This window comes from Chaetodon auriga, chromosome 6 (genome assembly GCF_051107435.1).
Source record: "Chaetodon auriga isolate fChaAug3 chromosome 6, fChaAug3.hap1, whole genome shotgun sequence".
NCBI lineage: Eukaryota > Metazoa > Chordata > Actinopteri > Chaetodontiformes > Chaetodontidae > Chaetodon > Chaetodon auriga.
This window is the reverse complement of record NC_135079.1, coordinates 825,001-847,500: the sequence shown is the minus strand read 5'-3', so window position 1 is coordinate 847,500 and position 22,500 is coordinate 825,001. Positions and strand designations below refer to the sequence as shown.

The following is a 22,500-nucleotide window of genomic DNA, read 5'->3' as shown; positions in this document are numbered from 1 at the left end:
CTGAGGACACACTCACCCCTGCATAGAACATCTTGTTCCTGAAGCGGCTGTTGAACTTCTCTGGGTTCGCCTCTGAAAGGACAAACAGCACAAACATCAACCTGATCAGGACGTGAAGATTATCGATCGCAAATCCGAAAGAACGTGAACAAAGGGAGGAAGGAGTGAGGAGGAGGAGGAGGAGACGAACTGTGCTGACGCTTCATCCACCAGAGACTTTAATTCGATCAGATTCATGTTTATTGATCCCTGTTGGGTGAACTGGTCACTGAGCAGCAGAGGACAGGACGTGGATGAGACGCAGGAGCAGGAAAGACAACGTGAGGACATCACAACAGATGTGTGGGACAGAACGTTTGGGACAGAACGTTTGGGACAAAACGTGTGGGACAGAGTGTTTGGGACAGAACGTGTGGGACAGAGTGTTTGGGACAGAACGTGTGGGACAGAACGTTGGGACAGAACGTGTGGGACAGAGTGTTTGGGACAGAACGTGTGGGACAGAACGTTGGGACAGAACGTGTGGGACAGAATGTTGGGACAAAACGTGTGGGACAGAGTGTTTGGGACAGAACGTGTGGGACAGAGTGTTTGGGACAGAACGTGTGGGACAGAACGTTGGGACAGAACGTTGGGACAGAACATTTGGGACAAAACGTGTGGGACAGAGTGTTTGGGACAGAACGTGTGGGACAGAGTGTTTGGGACAGAACGTGTGGGACAGAACGTTGGGACAGAACGTTTGGGACAGAACGTTTGGGACAGAACGTGTGGGACAGAGTGTTTGGGACAGAACGTGTGGGACAGAGTGTTTGGAAAGAGATTTTTGGGCCGTGTCACGGCCTATGCACACTCCATCCAGCCCCCCACCGAAGGTAAGTCAGTCCCACCCCCCCACACACACACACCAACACATCCCTCAAGTGGCTGACAGCAGGTGGAATGCCCGTCTGGAGAGGGGGATAAGAGAGAGGGGGGGAGGAGGATGTCCCTGTAGTTTTGTTTTAATTCAATTTACTAATGTTGTTTTTGTTTACTGTTTTTTTGTGTTTCTAGGAGGAGAAGGGAAGGAGTTCTGCTGGAGAACAAAGGTAAGTATTGTTTTATGTTTATTTTTATAAATATGAAAAATAAAAAGTAAATCATAATAAGGGTTGGATGGGGTTAAATGAAGGCCAGCATAGGGTTAAAACAGACAGACAGGACAGAACGTTGGGACAGAACGTGTGGGACAGAGTGTTTGGGACAGAACGTTGGGACAGAACGTTGGGACAGAACGTTTGGGACAAAACGTGTGGGACAGAGTGTTTGGGACAGAACGTGTGGGACAGAACGTTTGGGACAGAACGTGTGGGACAGAGTGTTTGGGACAGAACGTGTGGGACAGAACGTTGGGACAGAACGTTGGGGACAGAACGTGTGGGACAGAACGTTGGGGACAGAACGTTGGGACAGAACGTGTGGGACAGAACGTTGGGACAGAACGTTGGGACAGAACGTGTGGGACAGAACGTTGGGGACAGAACGTTGGGACAGAACGTGTGGCACAGAACGTTGGGACAGAACGTTGGGACAGAACGTGTGGGACAGAGTGTTTGGGACAGAACGTGTGGGACAGAACGTTGGGACAGTACGTGTGGGACAGAACGTTGGGACAGAACGTGTGGGACAGAGTGTTTGGGACAGAACGTGTGGGACAGAACGTTGGGACAGTACGTTGGGACAGAACGTGTGGGACAGAACGTGTGGGACAGAACGGTGGGACAGAACGTGTGGGACAGAGTGTTTGGGACAGAACGTTGGGACAGAACGTTTGGGACAAAACGTGTGGGACAGAGTGTTTGGGACAGAACGTGTGGGACAGAACGTTGGGACAGAACGTGTGGGACAGAACGTTGGGACAGAACGTTGGGACAGAACGTGTGGGACAGAGTGTTTGGGACAGAACGTGTGGGACAGAACGTTGGGACAGAACGTGTGGGACAGAACGTTGGGACAGAACGTTGGGACAGAACGTGTGGGACAGAGTGTTTGGGACAGAACGTTGGGACAGAACGTTGGGGACAGAACGTTGGGACAGAACGTGTGGGACAGAACGTTGGGACAGTACGTTGGGACAGAACGTGTGGGACAGAACGTTGGGACAGAACGTGTGGGACAGAGTGTTTGGGACAGAACGTTGGGACAGAACGTTGGGACAGAACGTTTGGGACAAAACGTGTGGGACAGAGTGTTTGGGACAGAACGTGTGGGACAGAACGTTTGGGACAGAACGTGTGGGACAGAGTGTTTGGGACAGAACGTGTGGGACAGAACGTTGGGACAGAACGTTGGGGACAGAACGTGTGGGACAGAACGTTGGGGACAGAACGTTGGGACAGAACGTGTGGGACAGAACGTTGGGACAGAACGTTGGGACAGAACGTGTGGGACAGAACGTTGGGGACAGAACGTTGGGACAGAACGTGTGGCACAGAACGTTGGGACAGAACGTTGGGACAGAACGTGTGGGACAGAGTGTTTGGGACAGAACGTTGGGACAGAACGTGTGGGACAGAACGTTGGGACAGTACGTGTGGGACAGAACGTTGGGACAGAACGTGTGGGACAGAGTGTTTGGGACAGAACGTGTGGGACAGAACGTTGGGACAGTACGTTGGGACAGAACGTGTGGGACAGAACGTGTGGGACAGAACGGTGGGACAGAACGTGTGGGACAGAATGTTGGGACAGAACGTGTGGGACAGAGTGTTTGGGACAGAACGTTGGGACAGAACGTTTGGGACAAAACGTGTGGGACAGAGTGTTTGGGACAGAACGTGTGGGACAGAACGTTGGGACAGAACGTGTGGGACAGAACGTTGGGACAGAACGTTGGGACAGAACGTGTGGGACAGAGTGTTTGGGACAGAACGTGTGGGACAGAACGTTGGGACAGAACGTGTGGGACAGAACGTTGGGACAGAACGTTGGGACAGAACGTGTGGGACAGAGTGTTTGGGACAGAACGTTGGGACAGAACGTTGGGGACAGAACGTTGGGACAGAACGTGTGGGACAGAACGTTGGGACAGTACGTTGGGACAGAACGTGTGGGACAGAACGTTGGGACAGAACGTGTGGGACAGAGTGTTTGGGACAGAACGTTGGGACAGAACGTTGGGACAGAACGTTGGGGACAGAACGTGTGGGACAGAACGTGTGGGACAGAACGTTGGGACAGAACGTTGGGGACAGAACGTGTGGGACAGAACGTGTGGGACAGAACGTTGGGACAGAACGTGTGGGACAGAACGTGTGGGACAGAACGTGTGGGACCTCCACGTGTCTCGAGCTTTCCTGTCCTTCACCACCTTCATGAGGATTTTAGTCTTTTCGTGTCTTCGCTCCTCCTGATAAACGTGCTTGTTTTCCGTCTGGATTCACGACTTCTGGAATAACTGAGAGTCTTTGACGCGCAGTGAAATCGACCTTTTCCTTATTTTTAGTGACATTTCTTTTTTCTGTCTTGTTTCTGGAGTTTGGGCGGAGACATTCGTTTGTCTTTCTTCGGTCCGGTCGTCTGGGACACAGGACGCGTCCGTCGGCGTCTCATACCTGGTGTTGGTGCGAGGGGACTCACCTCTGGACTCGTGGAAGCCCAGCGTGACGTGAGCGTCGAAGCCCAGGCTGAAGTAGTTGTTGAAGACGTCAATGGGAAGCTGAGGAGGAGCAGAGAAGCTCTGAGAAACGGTCTGAGGAGCCTGCTGCAGTTTGACCGTCCGGGCTCGGCGGTGTCCACTGACCTTGTCCGTCTGATGCTCGTCCCTGTCCTCCGGTCGGGCCTCGGGGTTGGCCTCCACGTTCAGGTTCCATCGGTCCAGCTGGACGATGTTTCCGTCCTCGACGTGCGACAGGATCTTTGTGATTGGCTCGTCGGTGTAACCCTGAGGAGTCACAGATGTTCTGTGAGCGGCTCACGTCTGAAGGAACCTCAGAGCTCTGCTGCATCGACAGTGTGTACTTTTACTCACTGTACTACATTTACACAGCAGCTGGAGCCACTGAGTACTTTGAAGTTTAATAATAATAATAATACTTGACTAAAGTAAACTTCTGAACGCAGGAGTACTGCAGTACTACTACTTTCAGCTGCAGTAGAACTCACCCCCCCCCAGTTCAGAGTCCGGGCCAGATCGTTGCCGGTACCCAGAGGAAGGATGGCGACGGGGGGCTGAGGACGGAGCTTCAGCTGGTCCAGCACCGACAAGATCCAGCCCACCTGAACACACACACACACACACACACACGCGCACACACACACACATGAATCAGCTGTTGCTCAGTGAACAGGTCTGACAGTCAGCTGAGGCCTCGTACCCCCCCCCCCCCGGTAAAGCTGGACTCACCGTCCCGTCGCCCCCACAGGCCAGGATCCTCAGGTTGGGCACTTTGGCGTAAAGCTCCAACCTGCAGGAAACAACAACAGAGCGAGAAGCTAAGAGCAGACCTGCAGCTCTGAGGAGGACACAGGAAGGAACTGGACCAGAGACCAGAGAGCCGGGGGGGGGGGGGGGTCGGTGGATCCTGGGAACATGTTTTCTCTCTCAAATCAAAATTCAATCTAAGAAACGAACAGGTGAGTTCTTCCTGACGACAGGTGAGCTCATCAACACGGCCCAGGACCCCCGCTGACCCCCGCTGACCCCGACCATCCCAACCATCTACACTCTACGTCAAGCGGTTCTATGAACTCTATAAAATGATTTCCACCAACAAATACAGAGCAGGTGGATCAGTAAGGGGAGTGGGACGCTCTCCTGGGTCGCCGCGGCTGATCTTACCCTTCTCTGGGCCCCCCCTTCGTCAGGTCAAACACCTGCCGAGGGTTCAGGTACCACATGAAAGACTGGACGATCTTCGCTCCCTGAAAGGTACAAAAATAAACACATATATACATCATATACCATAAGACCAGCTGATATGTAGAATCTATCATAACAACGTGTTTTACCTGGTTCCCTCCACTCTTTGGGTTCACAAACACCAGCAGAGGCTTCATGAGCTGAGAGGGCAGAGGCTTCACCAGGAAGGGCTTCCAGCGGCCATCTTGGAGCTGAGAGACAGAGCAGAAACATCGAGGAGACGGACGCATTAGAAGAGCGCTGATGAGGCAGTCTGTCTCACGACGTCTTCAGCGGTGCCACTGATGGCCAGCAGGGGGCGGTATGAGTGGACGTAATGTCAGTCTTCTCTGTTTGTCCTACGCTCAGCGAAGGACTCGTGTCCTTGGACCATGTCGCTGGTTCACCTGCCTCCTGTGGCTCCATTCGTCAGTGTTCACATCAAATACACTCGATCAATAAGCTAACGCTAAGCTAACAACAAGCTAACGGCCAAAGTAAACAGTCAAAGATGAAATCTAAAACACAAAGAGTTCAGACACGAACATTCAGGATCACAGACGCGTATGAGAGGAGGTACATTCAGTCAGAGTCAGCATGAAGCACACGCGTGACGTCTGAACATTAAAGTCTCTGCTGCTTCACGGCGCAGTGACCGGTGTTTAACTAAGGAGCGATGGAGATGAAAAGAATGTAAAAATAATCCAAAATGTCCAGGAAGAGAAGAAGTGATGCAGAGAGACAATTTAACGAAAAGAACGCAAAGCGACGGCATGTTTGTGCTTCGAGGAGAAAAGCAGTTTGTGTTACGAGGAAGTGTCGTGATGAAGGAACGCAATTCACCAAACATGGAGCCAAGGACGCTACATTTAGCCTCCAAGCTAAAGGCAGCAGTGAACGCGAGCCTCACTGTGGCTGAAGCAGAGCACGCTGAAGGTGTGTGAGCAGGTGAGTCACCATCGCAGACCGAGTTAAGGAACGAGCCTCGACCTGAAAACGTTCTGAGGAGCCACAGTTCTGCTGCTCAGCTGTGACCCAACGGTCTGAACTAGTTCACCTCAGGACTCGTGTTTTTGGACATTCAGGTTCTCAAAGTCAGACAAACAAACAGGACAAATGATTGAAAGCAGCAGAGCTGGAGGCTCCGTCTGCAGGTGAGCCGTGAACAGCGCTTTGCTTTGGATTCGTGAGATGATGAAACACCTCCGTCACCTCCATCACCTCCGTCACCTCCTTCACCTCCTCACCTCTGCTCCCTTCTTACTCGACTTGTTGCATTTCAGCGACGTCCTTTTCTTCTTTTTACTGGACTTTAAAGACGTCTGCGGAGACAAAAACACGAAGACATCAGTGAGTGCGTGTGTGTGTGTGCGTGTGTGTGTGTGCGTGTGTGTGTGTACCTGTGCTCTGCGGACCCTGATGATCCAGGTAGGAGGGATGATGACGGCGGCATGAGCTCCGAGAGAGCAGCACTCCTCTATCTGCTGCAGCATGAAGCACGTCACCTTGTTGTGATACTGAAACACAGACAGGAAGTGACCTCACTGTGACACTGAAACAGACAGGAAGTGACCTCATTCAGTGGTCATCTGACTATGTTCGGCTGTTTATCTGGTGACGTTTTTCTGAGGCTTTGTCTGAAGTCAAACATGCTAATGTCGCTAACGCTGTCATGTCTGTTGTTTTCTGAAGCATCTTTGCAGATCAGCTGTGAAATGTCTCTGGACGTCGTCGTGTCTGAGGGGACATTTCAGTCGAGCCTTCGTCCCTCTGGACAGCAGCTCTGACTGAACGATCTCCGCTCAGCTCCTCTGACCGGGGACTTCATTCACCTTCTCGTCTGTGAAGTTGTGCTCTGACTCACCGCCTGTTTGCACCACGAGCAGCTGATGGCGACGATCTCTTTGCTGTGAAATGAAAACTTCTGCTGAAATCCCTGTTGGAGACAAAGCGAGAGACGCCGTCAGCGCTGCGGCCTCGGGGGACAAACGCTCCGAGCGATGGATGGAGGCTCACCTTCCCGCACTGTCGGCACTTCCCCGTCTGACGCCTCCTGTGGACCCAGTGGTGTCGCACCACGTTGGACTGAAACATGACAGAACGGAACATGATCGATCACCATCGTCAGCTGTGATCACGCTGATCAACGATAACGACGAACCAACGACTGACCTCTCGAACGGCTCGACATCCTGGTTCCCTGAACGACGGCTTGCACCTGAAATTAATCTGAACACAGAGCGAAGAGACTGTGAGGACAAACCAGAGACAGATGATGAGAGATGATGATGAAGATGAAGATGAAGAGCTCACCTTCTCCAGCTGCTCCATACACATGGTGTGGACTGAGATCTTACATCCGGCGCATTTCTTCCTCGCCACAGACTTTTGCTGCAGAAAAGTTTTTGGAAAAGCAGTGTAATGTGTTTGGTACGGTGGCCCTGAGGGCTCAACACACAGCAGCTTCAGAAAACATGCAAATAGAGAAAACTGCCAGACACACAAACATGACCACAGACGACACAGACGACAGAGGACATCCAGAGGACGCTGCAGAGCGACGGACGTGCTGAGACACGCTCTCAGAGACACGTCCATCGCGTCTCAGCGTCGTCTGTTCTGCCTGCAGCGCGATTCTGGATTTGTTAAGGAGGCAAATGAGGGTCACTCATATTTTAAAAATCTGCTTTTTACTGACGTGAAGAACAACGTTCAGCTCCAGTAATGATCTGCTTTACTTTAGTTTCCACTTAAAGCAGAACGTTTATGATGATGATGATGACGATGATGATGATGATGATTTCGATCTCTGACACTGCAGACCAGAATCACCTGAACGGCATCTCATGAACAGCAGTGCAGCGTTGGTGCCCACGGGGGGCGCTGTGACTCACCAGTGACTTGGCGATGCAGTACTGCTCTCCCACGTAGCAGAAGTCTCCAGACCCGCTGGTCTCAAACCAGATGTGGTCCCCGAACTGGGCGTTGTCCTGCGACCATGACAGCAAAACGTTTCCACATCAACAAACCTGCTCGAGAACGTTTCAGTCTTTTGTCCACGGAGTCAAATATCAAAGTAAGACGGAGCGAAATATCAGCGTCACACTCAAACATCAGTTTGAACATTTTCGTGGTACAGCTCTGACTCTCAAACATCAGTCAGTCAGAACGTGATCACCTGCTGGAACTCACCTGAAAACAGCACAAAGACGGAACATTGAAGGTTTGAGCTTCACTCGCTTTTGTAAATATCTGTGAGTGAGTGAGTGTGAACCCATGATTAGATAAAGGAGATGACTGCATGAACGGCTGTCAGGAAACAGTCTGACTGTTCATGATTGATTCTGGTTTATCGTCGTTTCACACAGTCCAGGTGAAGTACAAGTACCTCCAGTTTGTACAAACGACAGTACTTGAGTAAAGTGGTCGGACTCCTTGCAGGTGAGCAGCAGGTGAGTGAGCTGAAGGTGAAAGGTGACTCACGGTCCAGTCCACGGTGCTGTTGGGCTCCTGCGGCGGCTCCGTCTGTCCGGACGTCGACACGTTGGGCTGCGCCGCCACGTGCTGCAGGCCCGACTTGGCGATGGCTTTCCTGAAACCACAAGAGGACAAAAAGCTTTAAAGAAAACAGACCTCAGATCAGTTTGAAGCTTTCTTTGCTGTACAGCTTGGAAAACATGATTTCCGGTCGTTTCTGCCATGTTAAGGTTTTCCCTCGTGGTCGAGCCAGAGGTCGTTCATCCCACAGCTGCAGCGCCTGAGTTCAGCTCGGACAGAAAGAGTCTGATGAGCAGCAGAGTCTCCAACCAATGACCACACGGTTACAACACGCTGCAGAACACGAAGGCTGACCATCAACGTTCTCTTCTCTGGTTTGAAGCCCAATTAGTTTTGCTGACTCATCGGATGAATTTGGTCTCTACTGTGGTTTCTACTGTTTATTTAACATATTTTATTCTTTTGGTGAAGAATCCACTTTTAACAGACACCTGCCAGCCAATCAGAAGCATCTATTCCCTGCTGTTGTGGTATTGATATGATCTCATTTGCATTTGAAGAATGTGTCGACGACCTTTCAGGAGACTGAGACGGTGTGTCGTCCGCCTCTCACCTGCTCAGGTATCCAGAAGCCACCAAACACACAAACACACATCCATTCTTCCACCTTAGCAACAGAGCGATCGCTCGCTGAGTCACGTCATTGTTAGCGGAGCTGCTAATGAGCTGCAGCTCCATGGAGGACGTTTGAGTGTGCAGCAGAATCTGACGCTTCTTTCTGTCTACGCTGAGCACCTCTCATGCTCCCTGCAGGAGTCGTCTGTGTCTGAAACCTTTCGCCTGTTCACCTGTTCACCTGTCACCTGTCACCTGTCACCTGTCACCTTCGGCTCATCACTGCGACTGTACGTTCACTCAAACTCTCACAACACTGGAGGAAGATTCACTGTAACGCTGTGGACGTCACCGGTCTGTATTCTGTCTCAGACCTCATATTTTAAGAGACTGTAGGTGTTTTCAACAATCACTCGAGTCCCTTCAGGCTCTGGGGACAGTTTGCTGCGAACGACAGAAGCTCATGTGTGACGAAAGCAGCAGAAACATTTCACCACAACATGTGACTCGACATCGACCACAGAAGCGTCACCGTCATGTGGAGGTACATACAGCAGAAAGCTGCTCCAGCTCTCCAGGCGGGAGTCGTAGCTGTGGGGCCCCAGCGGGCTGAGGGCCTCGGGGCCCCTGTGGAAGGCAGGCGGGTTGAGGTAGTAGATGGAACTCTTGCGGCTGGACAGCGGGGGGGCTCTTCCTGGCCAGGGGCTCCCAGCCTTGCAGATGGTGGAGATCCTCCTCCTCTTCCTCAGGCTGGGGGCTCGGTAGCGGCTGTAGGGAGCAGAGTCTCCTGTGAAGACCTGAGAGGAGTTCCTCCGCAGGCAGCGAGGGGCCCTGATGAGGGGCCGTGACGCTGGCGGAGGCTGGGGAGTTTTTCTCATCGTCTCCAGGGCCGAGGAGGAGGAGGATGGGGTGGGAGAGGGGGAAAAGTGCTGATCGGGAGACCAGGAGGCCTTGTCCTCCTCGCCGAGCTGCTCCGCCTCAGACTGCTGACTGTCTTCTGATAGGCTGTCGTTGGCGGTGGAGTAATTGCTGCCATCGTCGTCTCCATCTGAGTGGAGGCTGCTGGATCGTGAAAATATTCTCCGGTTGTGGGCCCCGCCCCTCACCTCCACCTGCTGCTCTCCGGCGGGCGGCCCCGCCCCCATGCCGTCCTCCTCGTCCTCCTCAGCCATCTGGATCAGGCTGGCCAGCAGCATGGACGGCCCCAGCAGGTGGGTGTCGATGGTGCGCAGCTTCCCCATCTTCTTCCTGCACACGGCGAACCTCGGGTTGAGGTTGGGGGTGGTGGTGCTGGAGCGCCTGCGGGCGTGTCCCGTCCACCTGATGTGTCTGGGCGTCTTTGCCAGACGCCCCCCTCCTGCACACGGCAGCCCCATCGGCAGATGCACGCTGGAGCGCCGCCGCTCGGTCAGGGTGGAGGACGGCAGCCCCGCGCTGGACCTCCGGCGGGCCTTGCTGGTGGGGACGGCCACACTGGGCCTCCGCAGGTGGCAGGATTTGGCCTCGACGTCCACCTGCAGAACAGCTTCCTTCCTCTTAAAGTGACGGCGGAAAAAAGTGTCCATGTTGGACGGCGAGAGGGGACAGACGTCTGAAGTGACCTCCTCTCCAGCTGTTGGATGCAAAAAGCAATGAGCCAAAGTGCAGAGCTGCTCAGACTAGAAGCTGATGCTGAGAAGAAGGTCTGAAATATTAAATATCAGATGAAGAAAACAGAACAAATGATCGTCGTCTCTTTAAGCTGCAGTTTGTTCATCCATGAAAAACAAAAATACATTTTCAGGGTTATAAAGAGCCGAAGTCAAACTGTGGCTTCCAGCTTCTGTTACAGACGTGAGAAAACATGCAGGAGAGTCTAAACAGGAAGTGACATCAGGACTTCGGCTCTCTATAGAACGCCCGGACCATCGCACATGTTGTGAAAGTTTGACGTCACGCAGACCATAAATACAAGCGGCCAACGTGAACATTCAGATACACTGAAGGTACAGGACGTTTCTGACAGCGGCCATGTTTCCTGTTCACGACCAGCGCAGCTGCTCATGTGACCGACTTTGTGAGTGAATCACTAGAAATATGTGACCTGATGAAACAATATGTCGGCTTCCTGCCCATCAGGCTGTCTTTACCTGCAGACAGCATCAGGTCTTCAGGTCTTCACCCAGAGCTGACACACTGGGTGTCAAACGGCAGTAGATACTCAAAGCCAACGTGTTGCGTTAGCTTGTCCAGCTAACGCTCAGCAATGGATGAAATGAAGTAATAAAGCTTCCCGTCAGCTCGGGTCTCAGGCTGGGCTCAGGTTTTAAACTTGGCAGCAGGACCAGCCGGGTCCAGCAGGTCGGGTCTTAAAGACATGGACAAGGACCAGGTTAGGGTCTCAGTTTCAGGCCAGTCACAGGTCAGGTCAGATCTTTAAGGATTCAGGTCTCAAATCTGAGACTCGTCATCAAGTCTCAAGTCCTTCATTTGTCCACTAAGAGTGTCCACGTCTCAAGTCTCAGAGGCTGTGTGAGAGTTCTGAGAGGGGAGGCGGAGGTCAGAAACAGGGAGGGTTGTTTACATGTTCTTGTTATTGAGGGGTCATGTGACTTGTTTTGGAGCGCAGAGGAGGGTCTTTAACCTTCATCCTGGATTCATATTTGACCTTTTCTGTGAAAGTTTATAGCAGAAAGAAACATTAAAAATAGCTTTAGTGTCTCCTCTTCACTCGTTTGGCTCTAATGACCTTTTTCATTCCACTTCAGAGACACATAAATATTCTGCTTCGATATGATGGGATGGAAGTACTGCAGTGTTTTCTCAAGGAGCAGATTTCAAAGAAAATATGAATAACTCCAGAGCCAGTGTCGCTTTTAAAATCCTAATAATCTTTATGAACGTCTACAGACTGGACGAAAGGACGTCAGTGTTAGAGTTTCATCTGTGACAGCAGCTCTCCACCTCTGAGCATCTGACTGACAGTCACCTGTGGGATCCAGCTGCTAACCTGAATTTACCTGAACAAACAGGTAAATCAAACAGACGCTGACCACCGTCGCTCTGCGTCAGGCGCAGAGTTCAGTGCTCTTTGCTGTAAAAGACAAACGCGTCTGTCCTTGTCTTAAATTGTGTCTTTGTGAAGAATTTGTGGAGTTCCTGAAGCTTCAGATCTCCACAGCAGCAACCGAGAGACATGAATTATACAATAGGCTGAGGAGGAGTGGGGGTCCTCTCTGCAGGAGGAGCAGCACGACGGCAGGAAGCAACAATAATTAAGGCCATGGCGACCTGCTGCTCCCCCCCCCAAACAAAAACCTTATACCAGTAATTAGTCTGTGACGACAGCTTCAGCCATCCACCGCCGACAGCACAGAGCAGATCTACAGCTGCAACGTCTGCTGATCCACATCAACGGACAGTTTCACGTTTGTCCGACCAAAAGTCCAAAACTCAAAGATGTTCACTTTGCAATGATGGAAAACAGAGAAAAGTGGAAAATCCTCCAGTTTTAGACGAAGTCTTTGAAAAGTCTTCAGTCGTTCTCTGCAGACTGTTCTGCTCTGATGATGGTTATAACAAACTTAAAGTATGATGGTAAGACACTTCCTGCACACCACACACACACACACACACACACACACACACACACACACCACACACACACACACACACACACACACACACACACCACACACACACACCACACACACACACACACACACACACACACACACACACACACACACACACACACACACACACACACACACACACACACACACACACACCACACACACACACACACACACACACACACACACACACTGCCCTCGTTGAAAGCTAATATACTTTCAAACATTTGTTGTGACTACAGTCTGACCAAAACGAGCAAAACCAATTTCAGGTGTAAAAAAGTTCCAGATTTGGTAACTGAAACATCATTAATCTGCTCAGTCTCTCACTTCAGCACCACCTGATCAATAGCTTCATTAAAATCACTGAACATTTAAAAGAACAATCACAAGAGTTCAGCGGAGAGTCTGGGACCACCCACACGCCCCTCAGAGAGACCAGAGTCGAACCTACCAGAAACCAGCGGCCAGTCCTGATGTTCCGACGGCCCGCGGGCGGTCTCTATTCAATCAAACCTTAGTTTACGTTTATATTCACATTAAACACCGTTAGAAAGCTCAGATTCATGTGAATCGATTAATTCAGACCTTTTCAAGATCCAATCACAACAAGAGGCTCAATAAACACCAACAGCAGAAAAAGAAGGTTTTTAAAACACGCTGACGTCTCTCGTTAATCTGAAACATCCACGAAGGACCAGAAGTCAAGATATTCTCTATATTATTAACCAAACTGTGATGTCAGCTGAAACGTTGCTCAGTGAACTTTATTTTGAAAGTGTGACCAGATGCTCAGATCTGTTAATGCTGCAGAAAGAGAACGTGCTCTCGTCACGTCTTTGGGAAAAGACGGGCGATGACACGCTTTGACGTGATACGAGGTTTCCTCAGGTTAATACTGCCTTTTACACGTTTAGCTCACACTCAATAAGGAATACTACATTATAGAGTATTTTTCCATTATTACTACATGTAGTGAGTGAGCTGCTGATGATGATGCAGCACAACGTCGTCTTTAAAATGACTTTACTGTTGTTGCACAGGTTTCTGAATGATCTCAATAAGTTTGGATCTTAAATTCTGTTTGGAGAAAATAATAATGACAATAATAACAATACAATAACAAAACTAACGAGGATTCCCTGGAGCGCGCCGTCGGCCCTGATCGCTGCTCTATTTCAGGGCTGATTGGGTCAAATGACAGCAGCTAAGCTGCAGGACGTGACGTGAGCAGAGGTGACTGTGCTGCTCTCATTGATTATCACCGGGGCGACTGACCAGCAGCAGATTAGTGACCTACGCTGTGCGGGAGCTGCAGGGAAACCTCACTTCCTGCTCACTTTCACTGTGCAGCCTCACCTGTCACCTGTCTGACCAGCAGCCAGTCACAGTCATCAGGTTACCCTCCGGTCAGAGGCTGGCCGCCGTCCAGCAGCTTATTGTAACATTCAACACCGGGTAACCCGACGCCTGACGCTCCAGTCCTCGTTCGGTACCACAGTGGAAAAGTACACAGCAGCAGGGTGCAGGACACACCACACCTGAAGAACTAGCGTGTTTTTCCAGAGGTATGAAACACACACGGGGCTGCGACTCATGACCGTTTCCATCATCATTGAGTCAGAATAAATGTTTGCTTTCATGAATTTCATACCTTCAAAACATGAAACAAAGTTTGATCGTTTAAACACAAACTGATTCAACTTATTTATTTAATGCCTGATGCTAAGCTAAGCTAACCAGCGTCATATTTATGGGATCACTTCAAACCCACAGAAATTCAGTTACTGTCAAATGTGGAAAAAAACAACAACATCCAACCGTCACATTTAAGAAGCAGCTGAAATATTTGCTGTTTTTGCTGTGAAAATGACTTAATTATTGGAGTGACTCTAAAAGCAGCAGCTGATTAATTTTCTGTCGATCAGTTAATTGATCGCTTCAGCTCACAGCTCGTCTGCTTGATTCATGAGAGTCTCTTCACAGGCTTCATGATCAATACTGTGAACAGTACACACAATATTTCCCTCTGTAGCTGAGTGCAGTAGTGCTTCTAAGTACGACTTATACTTAAGTGCAATAGCTGAGTACTTCGTTTCTATGTGTGTATTTATACATGTGAGCATCGTTTCTCTCTCTGTCCTTTTCTAAATACTGTGTTTACGTCTGAGATGCTCTTTTCTTTGCTCGTTTATTTAGATGAAGTTAACGAAAAGTCGAGCGCAGACGTGGAGAAAGTCCAGTTCCTTCCCAGCAGTGCGGCGCTGCTTCCTCGTGAGGACAAAAATAGCCTGATTCTTTCCGTCGGTGTACAAACTTCAGCCTCAGCAGCCTTATCGGCCTCCATCTGCGTGGATCCAGCAGAAAACCAAACATCGCTATCAAACCGCAAACAGGCGGCGAGGCCGCTCGCTGAGCGTGATGCTAACCAGACCAGACTCCTCAGTGAGCTGCAATAAACAGCAGGTGATAAACGGCTGCAGCACGAGGACAAACACATCACTAATAACCAGCAGAGCTCCGAGGACACGGACACAGATCAGACCGCCGAGGATCAATGAGGCGGACCGCTGCACACGGATCAGCAGAGGGAGGGAATGACTGTTTACTGGGAGCAAAAACACCTGGATCGTAACGTCATGTCATCATCAACCGTTGACTTTACCCAGATCAGCCCTTCAACACATCGTCTTCATCAAAACCGTCTGGATGGTATGGAGGTCTGGCAGACGTCAGACCAGAACCAGGACTCATGAGTCATGCTCTAAACCTGAACCTGAAGTCCTTCCTCAGCCTCAGTAACCACAAACCTCTTCAAACTACTGATTGACTCTGTTTGCACCATAAAAACTTAATGTCTCAGCCGCGGAAGACTTTGGTCATGTGTTCATCTGTTGCTAGGAAACATCTGTTGCGCTGTCCAATCAAGAGCAATTAATGATGTAAGCAGGAAGTTGCTGTAGCAGCACAAGCTAGCATGAAAACTACGGTCTTGGAGGCTAAACCTGTGACAGGTTTTAGTTTAGTTTTGTCTGCATACATTGAATTCATAGTTATTCACACAGTTTACAATGAGAGGGAAACATCTGATGATGCTAAGCTAACATTTACTCGTTAATGTTTACTCGTTAACGTTTACGCCGTCAGTTCATGAGCTGAAACATGTTCTGTTATTTTAGTGAAATGCGAATTATTATTAAACAGCATTGATCAAGTTTCAGCTCAGACATGTCGACTGTTTCACCTCTTTAGCCTGGTCAGATATTAGCATGCTAATGTTAGCTTCGTCTGTTAGCGACACACGTGATGTTCGATGTGGCTGTAAACTGGTCTGTGAGCTGTTTTGATTGAGTGATGATAAAACTGAACTGAGTGAACACTGAGGTTAGCTCGAGGCTAAGCTACAACCAGTGTGAGCCTACAGTCTACAGCATCACTCGTGTTCACACGTTAACAGCCTTTCTGATCCATGTTTAAAATAGATCCATTAGATCCCTTAGATGCAGCACAGTGGGACCTTGTGGAAAAGACAGAACAGATCCGGACCAGCTGGCGGAGAAGTCGTTCCTCCTTTAAAACCGTCTGTAATGAGGTTATAACGAGCGCCGCTTCTGCTGGTTCATCAGGCCGCGAAGCAAACTGGGCGTCGGCAACACGAGAAGAGGTTTAACCCAGTGAAACATCAAAGACGACGGCCTTCACAGCTTTGACGGGTTATTTTAATCAGTTTAAAGATGTAATCAATAATCACACCGTACTTTGTTTGGTGCCTCATCGCGTCGCTGCGACTGAACTTGATGAAAACATGAAGGGAAGCTTGTTTCCATCCACTGCTGCATTTCTGTTAGTTTCATGTGAGGAAGGTTCGAGCCTCCTCATCCTCCACACAGCTTTGGAAGAGACGCCTGGGTCACATGATCGACGACGTCATTGTTTATTCAGTCTGTTTCTGTCTTTGCTGTCAACAGGACGCTCAGCCAGCTTCCTGAACAAACAGCTTTCTCTCATCGAGAGCTTTTGTTTAAAAAGAATTCACACGTTCACTTTTCCACAGATTCACCCAGAAAACGAACAAACACACTCAACCCGAGCAGACGCAGGAACACAAAGCTGACGAGGGCACAGTAAACAAGGTGTGAGGCTGAGATCTGGAGCACGAAACAGGACAAAACCCGAAAAAAACTGAGCAGAAAGTCATCAAGTTTGACTGTTTCAGTGAGCAAAGCTCTCGTGCTGCCGCCTGCCTTCAGACAGCAAAGCTCACCGGTTTGTTGGTGAGAAACTGACTTTGTGCAGAAGTTAAAGAGGTTTAAAGGAGCTGCTGCTGAAAATCACAGAAGCTCTACGACTGAACAGTTTCAAAGAGCTCAGCCTGAGACGGAGTCGCCCGGCTCAGATTACAACCAGCTGAAAGGCTGGAAAGAGGAACAAGAGCAGCTTCAAACTCATAAATCAATGCTGAGCGAGCTCAGAGGAGCAATCTGTGATCTGACAGCGAGGTCAGCTCAGGACACGACATGTGCCATGGTCCAAACAGCGAAAGACACCAAGAGACAGCAGCAGAGAGACAGAAGCAGCTCAGAGGACATGTGGACAGTTCAGTTTAATACAACCTGAGAGGAAGCGTTCAGTCAGTCCTCAATGGATGAAGAGAAGAAACACACTGAGGCAGAGCGAGCGAGAGAGGTAGGAAGAGAGAGGAGAGAGGGAGAGAGAGAGAGAGAGAGAGAGAGAGAGAGGAGAGAGAGAGAGGAGAGAGAGAGAGAGAGAGAAAGGAGAGAGGAGAGAGAGAGAGAGGAGAGAGAGACAGAGACAGAGAGAGAGAGAGGAGAGAGACAGAGAGAGAGAGGAGAGAGAGAGACAGAGAGAGAGAGGAGAGAGAGAGAGAGAGAGACAGAGGGAGAGAGAGGAGAGAGACAGAGAGAGAGAGGAGAGAGAGAGAGAGAGAGGAGAGAGAGAGAGAGAGAGGAGAGAGGAGAGAGAGACAGAGACAGAGGGAGAGAGAGGAGAGAGACAGAGAGAGACAGAGACAGAGACAGAGAGAGACAGAGACAGAGGGAGAGAGAGGAGAGAGACAGAGAGAGAGAGGAGAGAGAGGAGAGAGAGAGAGAGAGAAAGGAGAGAGGAGAGAGAGAGAGAGGAGAGAGAGACAGAGACAGAGAGAGAGAGAGGAGAGAGACAGAGAGAGAGAGGAGAGAGAGAGAGAGAGAGAGAGGAGAGAGAGACAGAGACAGAGAGAGAGAGAGAGAGAGAGGAGAGAGACAGAGAGAGACAGAGACAGAGAGAGACAGAGACAGAGAGAGAGAGAGAGAGAGAGAGAGAGAGAGAGAGAGGAGAGAGAGAGAGAGAGAGAAAGGAGAGAGGAGAGAGAGAGAGAGGAGAGAGAGACAGAGACAGAGAGAGAGAGAGGAGAGAGACAGAGAGAGAGAGGAGAGAGAGAGAGAGAGAGGAGAGAGAGAGAGAGAGAGGAGAGAGGAGAGAGAGACAGAGACAGAGGGAGAGAGAGGAGAGAGACAGAGAGAGACAGAGACAGAGACAGAGAGAGAGGGAGAGAGAGGAGAGAGACAGAGAGAGAGAGGAGAGAGAGAGAGAGAGAGAGAGAGAGAGGAGAGAGAGAGACAGAGAGAGAGAGACACTAAGCTGCTGCTGCTGCTTTAAAATAACTCTTTCACTCAGCAGCCAAATCTGATCTCAGAGCAGCTTCTCGTCGCCTTCTGTCCTGCTGATCCAGGACCAGTTCTTCAACAGAGCTGATTTAGGAGCTTTTGTAATGGCTCACTTCAATGCGGCTCGTCTGGAGATGAATGGAGCCGCCGGCCCTCTCCAACATCCCAGAATACTCTTCATTAACACTTCAAGGCTCAGGCGCTGCTGCATTATGGATCCCAGGAAGGAAGCCGCATGTTAATGTGCACACGTTACACGTCGTATGTTCTGAGGCCTGCGCTGCCGCTCTGCCATCACGGCTAACAGGACAGCCCATAATACGACTAATTAGTGAGGAATCACATTCTGTTAGCTGCTGCTGTCGTTACTATGGAGCGATGGGCCCGGCAACTGGCCGACGACGCCTTCAGGACTGCAGAGCGTCAGCATCAGGACGAAGAGCGACGACGGTGTGATCGCTGAGACACACTTTGACTTCGGGGGGACGGAAACGTCCGTCAAATGTCCTGAAGTCCCAGCTGACATCATGAAGTGTGTTCTTTAATCTCCTCTGCAGGTTTTCAGTTGGCTGCCTGGAGCAGAAGAAACGTTCATTTTCTGACACTGAACAGGTGGAACGATCACTTCCTGAAGCTGAAAGGAACCTGAACCGCAACACGTTCAGTTCAATGTGGCTGCAGATTCTCACATTTGAGAAGCTGAATCATCAGAGACGTTTACAGATTCTGCTGGAAAGTGACGTAAATGATTGGTGAATTATCAGAGAAGTTTTCTTTAGTGACTAAATCCCTGATCAAGAGATGAAAAGAGACAAAACAAACGAGCACAGTGAGTCTGCAGCCAGCTAAAGGCTAACATCAGCACGCTAACATGACGATGTTAGCACGTATGACGTTTACCATGTTCACCATCTTGGTTCAGCGTGTTAGCATGCTAACATTTGCTAATTAGCAGTATCAGCTGTGCAGGGATTTGCGTGTCGGACACACAAACACGTTGGCCTGACGGAGGATTCAGTGGCTGTTGGATGTTTCAGTCTGAGACAAAATCTGAACTAAATAAAAATACAATTCTAAAATCATAATTTTAGAAGATAAAATCTCGTAGCAGCCTGATGACAGCCTTCGTGAAGTGAACCGCAGAGTGCTCTGAACACGGTTCGGGTCCTGACAGTTAATGGACAGATTAATGAGTAATGAAGAGAACAGCTCGGAGCGCTTTCCACCAGCACTCTGCATTTCCCACAATGCACCTGGATAATGTCTTTCCCCAGGGCCTGCCTGCCTGGTAAACATTAATGTTTGGAACACAAGCTGTGTCCCAGTTCAGGGGCTGCATCCTTCGGAGGATGGATTTGAAGGCCGATTACGTCTTAACGCCGCGCGAAGGCTGTCCCAATTCGTCCAAATTCGAAGGAGCTCAGTTAACTGTTAGCCTTATTAAAACCCTTCACTTACAAATGTTACAAGCTCGCATGTCAACTAATATCTTATTGAAGCTGTGAAGATATTCACATCAGGTCAATTTGTAAGTTGTTTAACAGGCTTCATTTCGCGCCTCTTACAAGCGATAGGAGCTGTTCGGGCGCATCTCTGCACCCCGTACGTGTGTTTTTCCCACGTTAGGAGGGAAGAAGTTATGACGTCGTGACGCAATCAGGAAACGCTCCGAAGGCTAAACCGTCCCATTTAGCGGTAGTTGATGCGGCCGACGGAGGAGCCTCGAAGGACGCAGCCCCCGGAGACCGCGAAGGCTGGGTCCTCCGAAGGACCCATCCTCCAGAGACCGCGTAGACTGGGTCCTCCGAAGGACCCATCCTCCGGAGACCGCGTAGACTGGGTCCTCCGAAGGACCCATCCTCCAGAGACCGCGTAGACTGGGTCCTCCGAAGGACGCAGCCGCTGAATTGGGACACAGCTACAGACTGTATGTTAGCCGCTCATGCTGTCACTGAGCTAACCCTAATGACATCACTGTGATGTCATCAGCGCGGCTTTCTGTGACATGAGGTGCTCTCATGCGGACGGTGCGACTTCCTCGTTGGTACTTTTAAACGAGGAGACAGATTACCTGGAAGAGGCTTAAAAGATCAGCAGCTCCCGTCCTGATTGGACCAGAGCCGGGCCAGTGACGAGCTGCCATCGCCGCTCAGGCTATTTAAAACCGCTTCACCTCCGTCTGTGTGACCGCACACTGCAGACGTCAAGTACTCTGCTCAAGGAAGTCAGTAACATTGAGGTACTTGTACTTGATCTGTGTACTTCCAGCTGAGACTTTTCATACGAAGTAAACGTGTTTCTTCTGTCTGTTTCAGAAGCTCCTCAGAACAGAAAGCACGTTTCCTCTGAGGTGAAGCACACAAGAAGGTTAAAATATCACAAAATGGAAGTACTCAAGTACCTCAAATTTGTACTTCAGTACAGCAGTCAAGTGAATCCCCTTTGCTCCCATTTTGTCACTGATTGGCCGCAGCGGCGCTTGCATCATTCATGAGAGACGACATGTTGCGCTTTGTTTTGTTGTCACTGAAATTAGAGCCGAGTGACTGATGAACGGATGAAGGACCGACTGGATTATTGATCAGCTCTGTTTTCACTCACTGCGTCACAAAGTGTTCAGACTTTCATCAACATGAACAAGACACGAGGAAACCGATGAGAGGATGAACGAGAGACGGAGAGCTGCTGACGCTCAGACTCCTCTGTTCAACACTTCATGCCTCCATCTTAAAGAGTCCAGACGACCAGCGCGGCCTCCGGGCGACCAGCGCGGCCTCCGCGCGACCAGCGCGGCCTCCAGGCGACCAGCGCGGCCTCCGGGCGACCAGCGCGGCCTCCGGGCGACCAGCGCGGCCTCCGTGCGACCAGCATGTGTTCATGTTGTCATTTGATTCCTGTGAACGTGTTTGGGCTCCATCATCACATGAATGTGAACCTTAGTGGCTGAAGGTTCCACAGAGGCCTGCAGAGACCAGGTCCAGTTTTTATTATCTACAGTGAACACACACACACACACACACACACACACACACACACACACACACACACACACACACTGTGAGCTGCAGCTCCTGGACCAGCAGCTCGGCACCAGAGACCTGAGCTCTGATCCTGAAAACTGACCCTGGACCAGGACAGAGCGACATATCGGCTTTCTGAGCGACGCAGAGGACGAATGGACGAGTGAGCTCCGTCAGTCAGCGGAGACAAATCTGATTGATAAATGTGAGCAGGACATGTCCCCGCTCATAGTACTGCTAATACCACTGATACTGCGAATAATACCACTGATACTGCGATGAATACCACTGATACTGCGATGAATACCACTCATACTGCAATGAATACCACTGATACTGCGAATAATACCACTGATACTGCGAATAATACCACTGATACTGCGAATAATACCACTGATACTGCGAATAATACCACTGATACTGCGATGAATACAACTGATACTGTGATGAATACCACTGATACTGTGATGAATACCACTGATACTGCGATGAATACCACTGATACTACAATGAATACCACTCATACTGCAAATAATACCACTGATACTGCAAATAATACCACTGATACTGCAAATAATACCACTGATACTGCAAATAATTCCACTGATACTGCAAATAATACCACTGATACTGCGATGAATTCCACTGATACTGCAAATAATACCACTGATACTGCAAATAATACCACTGATACTGCGATGAATTCCACTGATACTGCAAATAATACCACTGATACTGCGATGAATTCCACTGATACTGCGATGAATTCCACTGATACTGCGATGAATTCCACTGATACTGCGATGAATACCACTCATACTGCAATGAATACCACTCATACTGCAATGAATACCACTCATACTGCAAATAATTCCACTGATACTGCAAATAATTCCACTGATACTGCGATGAATACCACTGATACTGTGATGAATTCCACTGATACTGCGATGCATACCACTGATACTGCAATGAATACCACTGATACTGCAAATAATACCACTGATACTGCGATGAATTCCACTGATACTACAAATAATTCCACTGATACTGCAAATAATACCACTGATACTGCAAATAATACCACTGATACTGCGATGAATTCCACTGATACTGCGATGAATTCCACTGATACTGCAATGAATACCACTGATACTGCGATGAATACCACTGATACTGCGATGAATTCCACTGATACTGCGATG

General features: G+C 49.7%; 1 protein-coding gene across 8 annotated transcripts in view; it reads right to left on the bottom strand.

Annotated features, from left to right (window-relative positions):
* Positions 1-22,500, bottom strand: part of dgkzb (diacylglycerol kinase, zeta b) — a 47,476-nt gene that overhangs the window by 10,562 nt on the left and 14,414 nt on the right. For 2 of the 8 annotated variants that reach the window (XM_076732400.1, XM_076732401.1), the window contains exons 1-16: positions 9,548-10,634; positions 8,366-8,474; positions 7,777-7,872; positions 7,196-7,273; positions 7,055-7,111; positions 6,899-6,967; positions 6,747-6,818; positions 6,283-6,399; positions 6,130-6,204; positions 4,993-5,094; positions 4,823-4,905; positions 4,388-4,448; positions 4,147-4,260; positions 3,785-3,925; positions 3,622-3,700; positions 17-72 (exon numbers count right to left, since the gene is read on the bottom strand). In XM_076732400.1, coding sequence (XP_076588515.1) covers positions 17-72; positions 3,622-3,700; positions 3,785-3,925; positions 4,147-4,260; positions 4,388-4,448; positions 4,823-4,905; positions 4,993-5,094; positions 6,130-6,204; positions 6,283-6,399; positions 6,747-6,818; positions 6,899-6,967; positions 7,055-7,111; positions 7,196-7,273; positions 7,777-7,872; positions 8,366-8,474; positions 9,548-10,560 — 2,322 coding nt within the window. In that variant the 5' untranslated portion in view covers positions 10,561-10,634. Of the gene's footprint in view, positions 1-16; positions 73-3,621; positions 3,701-3,784; positions 3,926-4,146; positions 4,261-4,387; positions 4,449-4,822; positions 4,906-4,992; positions 5,095-6,129; positions 6,205-6,282; positions 6,400-6,746; positions 6,819-6,898; positions 6,968-7,054; positions 7,274-7,776; positions 7,873-8,365; positions 8,475-9,547; positions 10,638-16,367; positions 16,400-22,500 lie in introns of those variants that run through there. The other 6 variants (XM_076732403.1, XM_076732404.1, XM_076732405.1 and 3 more) reach the window with 5 other exon arrangements.